The 4993-nt window shown below is 45.4% G+C and overlaps 1 protein-coding gene across 1 annotated transcript; it reads left to right on the forward strand.

Annotated features, from left to right (window-relative positions):
- Positions 1–591: 591 nt before the first annotated feature.
- On the forward strand, positions 592–3763 carry LOC123075500 (disease resistance protein PIK6-NP-like). The gene is made up of 2 exons (XM_044498093.1): positions 592–1427; positions 1852–3763. The coding sequence occupies exons 1-2, from the start codon at positions 592–594 to the stop codon at positions 3761–3763; spliced, it is 2748 nt and encodes a 915-aa protein (XP_044354028.1).
- The last annotated feature ends 1230 nt before the right edge of the window (positions 3764–4993 follow it).

A 4993-nucleotide genomic window follows, 5' to 3' on the forward strand; every position in this document is an offset into this window, starting at 1 on the left:
CCATTAATACTGACATGTGGACCTTACTCATGGAGCTCCAACATATACACAAGGGTCGATAGCGTCAAAGGAGCTGGGTGACCCAACTACTCCCGTAATTAAGCCTCACATCATCACACAAAATCCCCTCTTCTCTGTCAAATGCTTTTTGTCAAATGTTCTATCAATGTCTGTAAAATTGTGAATAACTTGTGTACTTTTTGATCTACCCGTTGGATACCCAATGGATATGGGTACCGGTCGGGTATGGGTACGGGTAAAGTTTCATACCCATGGGTACGGGTATGGGTAGAGTTTTGTACCCATTGACTACACGGGTATGGATATGGTATTGCTCTATCCGCCCCATACCCTACCCATTGCCATCCTTAACACCGTACATGATAATTTCCATGTTTTGTCAACTTCGATATTGGTAGCTAGCTAGCAGAACCTGGTCATCGATCTGTAATGTGAGCGCCCTTGAGGGCCTTTGATCATTTGGGTTGTGTATATATGTGTGTGCAAGGCAAATTCAGTCCCCACCAAGCAACAACCACTCATATATTCACACCTCTCTCAAATCAAGGAAAGGAAAGATCAAGCGATTCAATGGATCTGGCAACGGGTGCCATGGTCTCCCTCCTCCCCAAGCTAAGCGAGCTCCTCAAGGAGGAGCACAAGCTGTCCAAGGGCGTCAAGAAAGACGTTGAGTTTCTCTCACGAGAGCTGACCCACATGCATGTCGCCCTACACAAGGTCGTGAGGGTGCCACATGACCAAGAGCTTATCGGGGAGGTCAAGCTCTGGGCCGACGACGCCAGGGAGGTGTCGTATGAGATGGAGGATATCATCGATAGCTTCCTGGTGCCACCTGTTGACAGCTCTGCGCCCGCTGATGACCCGCACACACGGCTCAAAAGGATCACCAAGAAGATGGCCAAATTGTTCAAGAAAGACAAGACCCGTGATCAGTTGGTCGCCGATGCCATCAAAGACATCAAGGACAAGGTCCAGAAGGTGTCCGACCGACCAGGAAGATATGATGTTGCTGCTAATTTAGCAGTCACGACAAAAGTTGACCCTCGTCTGTCAGCCGTGTACAAAGATACGGAGATTGTTGGGGTGGAAGAACCCAGAGATGAGCTGGTCAAGAGGCTCACCGGTGGAGAGGATGGTGTTTCCAAGGACCAACTCAAGATCCTCTCAATTTTCGGGTTTGGAGGATTAGGCAAGACGACTCTTGCCAGGGCAGTCTATGAGAGACTTCAAGGGCAATATGTTCGTGATGCTTTCGTTGCGGTGGGTCGCAACCCTGACCCGAAGAAAGTATTGATGGACATCTTACTTCAGCTTGACAAGAACAAGAATTATAAGGCACACAATTTAGCCATGTTGGATGAAATACAGCTCATCGATGAACTCCGGGGACTGCTTGAGAACAAGAGGTATATATACATAAACACCCACAACATAATGTCCTAGCTCATATTATTGTTCACACAACTAATAAATCTGGAAATATTTCACTTTGCCTATGCATGTTCTTGATTTTAGGAAGATGAAAAAAGCTGTATCCCTAGATTAATTAATTGTTCACAATCTTTGTGGACTCTGACATCAAACTCAACTTAATATTATATAGAGAGTATATTCTAATTGCAAAGATGAAAGAATTATAACTAGAGGTCAGACAGTGATATGAAAAAAAGTATGCTTGTCCCTTTAGCAACTTATATTAGTTCTTGTATATTAATTGTTTCATGTAGCATATATCTTGTTGTGGACCACATGACGGTAGAGTTATGGTGCTTGCCATTGCTCTTCTAGATACTCTAGAGAATTTTACTAATTCGTAGATCCTTGCCCTAGGTACTTGATTGTTATTGATGATATATGGGACATAAAAGCATGGGAAATTATCAAGTGCGCTTTCATGGATAGTAATTGTGGAAGTAGAATAATCACAACTACTCGGATTTTGGAAGTCGCCACAATCACTGGTGATGTTTACAAGCTAAAAGCCCTCTCTCATCAGAAATCTGAAGAATTATTCTTTACAAGATTATTTGGTGGCAAAGGTGAATGCCCATATGATGAACCGACTGAGTTATCAGAAAAGGTTTTACACAAATGCGGTGGTGTACCGTTGGCTATCATTACAATAGCTAGTTTGTTGGCTGGTAAACCAAAGGAGTATTGGTCTGAGGTGTACTGTTCTATTGGTTTTGGAAATGGAGACAATGAACATGTCGAGAACACGAGAATAATATTGTCATTTAGCTATTATGATCTGCCTGGGCATTTAAGAACTTGTTTGTCGTATTTAAGCATTTACCCTGAAGATTACAAGATCAACAAAGAAACTTTGATATGGAAGTGGATAGCCGAAGGTTTTATTCACGAAGACTCGGGAATAGGGTTATTTGAGCTCGGAGAGAGATACTTCAACGAGCTCGTGAATAGAAGCATGGTTCAGCCGGTAGAGCAAGATGGTGCCATATATGCATGCATAGTTCATGATATGGTGCTCGATATGATCCGTTCATTGTCGAATGAGAAAAACTTTGTTATCATATTAGATGGTACAGAGGAAGCAGCCACATCCTCCCGTATAAATGCTCGTAGGTTAGCCATCCAAAAGAGCATCGTAGAGCCACACATTAACCTTTTGTCTAACACACACTTGTCGCAAGTGAGGTCGTTCAACGCGACCGGATGTCGTTTTAGCACACCAATGACGCTGTCTCTTTCAAGCTTTTGCGCTTTACGCGTCCTAGCTATGGAAAGATGCACTTTCACCGAAGGCCATCTTTATCAGCCCGAGCATGTCGGGAGGTTGCTTCAGTTGAGGTACCTAGGTCTTTACAGTACACGTACTCTTGAGCTCCCTGAAGAAATAGGGGATCTGATGTTGTTGCAGACACCGGACTTGAGATTTAGTGGGATAAAAGAGTTGCCATGCAGCATCGGTCGGCTGAGGCAACTCAAATGCCTCCGCGCCGACGGTGAATCCTTTAGAGTGCCGGATTGGATCGGCAACCTCACGTCCCTGGAAGAGCTATCCTTGCACGACGTTCCAGCAAGCTTCATGGGGGAGCTGGGAAAGCTGACAGAGTTGAGGGACCTCAGGTTTAGGATTCAGAGCATACATCCGAGTTTGAAGCAAGTCTTGGTGGATTCCCTGTGCAACCTGAAGAAGATACAAGTCCTGCAGATGAATGGTCCCTGGTTCAACGACGACCCCAACTGGGAAGCCTACGTGCCCACTCCGCAGCTGCGCCGCCTTGTGCTCTGGTTCAGGTTTCAGAGGCTGCCGGAGTGGATCACCCCGGCGTCTCTCCCAAACCTCTCGCACCTGACCGTGGAGGTGGCCTCTGCGGCGGCGCACGATGTGGAGACTCTCGGGAGGTTGCCCCAGCTCGTGAGCCTCGACTTTGCTACGCCGTACGACATGATCTTCCCTGCAGTTGGTGGCGCCATGTTCCCGAGGTTGGTGTCGTGCGGGACGCATGTGCCGTTGAGGTTTCTGCCGGGAGCCATGTTGGGGCTTGAGTCCGTTGGTTGCAGCGTCAAGGTACGGCACCTCAAGGACGCTCACATGGACTTAAACCTTGCGTTGGGCAGCTTACGAAATCTCCCTTCGCTTCAGAGGGTGAAAGTTGAAATCCGCAGCTTTGGTGCCACTGACGCGGAGGTGGAGGAGACGGAGGCCGTGCTGAGGCACGAGGTCGACATCCATCCCAACCATCCGGTCCTTCGTCTGTCTCTGCAAAAATGTTAAAATCAAGCAATAGGTACTCTCTCTCTCTCTCTCTCTCTCTCTCTCTCTCTCTCTCTCTCTCTCTCTCTCTCTCTCTCTCTCTCTCTGTGTGTGTGTGTGTGTGTGTGTGTGCGCGCGTGTGCGTGTGTGTGTGTGCACCCCTAATCCCAAGTATTTACTATCGCAGGGGGATTCTAAAAGCTTATGTTGATGATAATCCATTGAAGGCAGGAGAAAAAGAAGGCCAAAATGATGAAGATGCCAGCCAAGTGATCATTCAAGCCGGGCACGTTGCCATCTGATGACATCAAGGCATGGGTGGTGAGTGATTAGCACAAAAATAGCATCCAAATGAGGATGTGCAACGCAAAGAAGACATCTTTTGCTTGTCCCACGATCGAAGTGCCATACCTCTGATATGTCAATACCTTAAGCAAAATGTTTGTAAATCTTGCGGCATCTCTGATTTGCATTATTGATACCTTAATAATAAGATGCCCCATGATCACGTCTTAATTGCTCCATGTGCGTATGATTCGCTTGCGGCATCTACTTTTTGGTCCCAAGATGGCAAGCGATGAAATCGATTATTGTGTTGTCAACTTGTCAGTTGTCACCGATGAAAAAAATAGCATGCTATGACAAAATAGCATGTCTCTTGAAATATAATATTAGCGTGCTATTAGTGAGACATTGTACACCGATTTATTTAGTGAGATATTGCTCAAACCGCTATAGGGTGCTATTAGCGACCCTATTTATTTCATTAGTCTTCACCATCCTCCTTTGTAATCAAAGTTATATTAGCCTTTCGGATTCCGATCTGTTACTGCAAGTCGTGGCCGAGGATGTCCAATGCAAAGAAGGCATCCTTTGCCTGTCCCATGATCGAGGTACTTCGATCTTTGATTTGTCAATGGCTTACTAAAAGATGCCCCAAGATCACGTATTAATTGCTCCAGGTGCGTTTAATTCACTTTAGAGCTTGCAGTTGACGGGTCATATAAAGCCATTATGTATAGTTACTCATACAATAAGATTGGCTACTGCACTAGTATTTTTTACTTTCTCTTTTTCCCATTCATTTAATTTATTACTTTTGCCTAGGGGCACGCATATAGTTAAGCTCTTGCATGAGAGTCCACATCCATCATTTTTTCATGTCTCTCTCCTCCACATAGACATAAGTGTCATGTAGACGGACTATAAGCCCAATATTGTACTTGCTCTTAGGCGTTTATCTTCTGGTCT

The sequence above is a fragment of the Triticum aestivum genome, chromosome 1B, assembly GCF_018294505.1.
Source record: "Triticum aestivum cultivar Chinese Spring chromosome 1B, IWGSC CS RefSeq v2.1, whole genome shotgun sequence".
Taxonomy (NCBI): Eukaryota; Viridiplantae; Streptophyta; class Magnoliopsida; order Poales; family Poaceae; genus Triticum; species Triticum aestivum.

Excerpts from the sequence above, each read along its gene's own strand:
- LOC123075500 (XM_044498093.1), top strand. The coding sequence starts at position 592 with ATGGATCTGGCAACGGGTGCCATGGTCTCCCTCCTCCCCAAGCTAAGC. Across the intron at positions 1,428-1,851 it reads GGACTGCTTGAGAACAAGAG|GTACTTGATTGTTATTGATG; the intron begins GTATATATACAT and ends TCCTTGCCCTAG.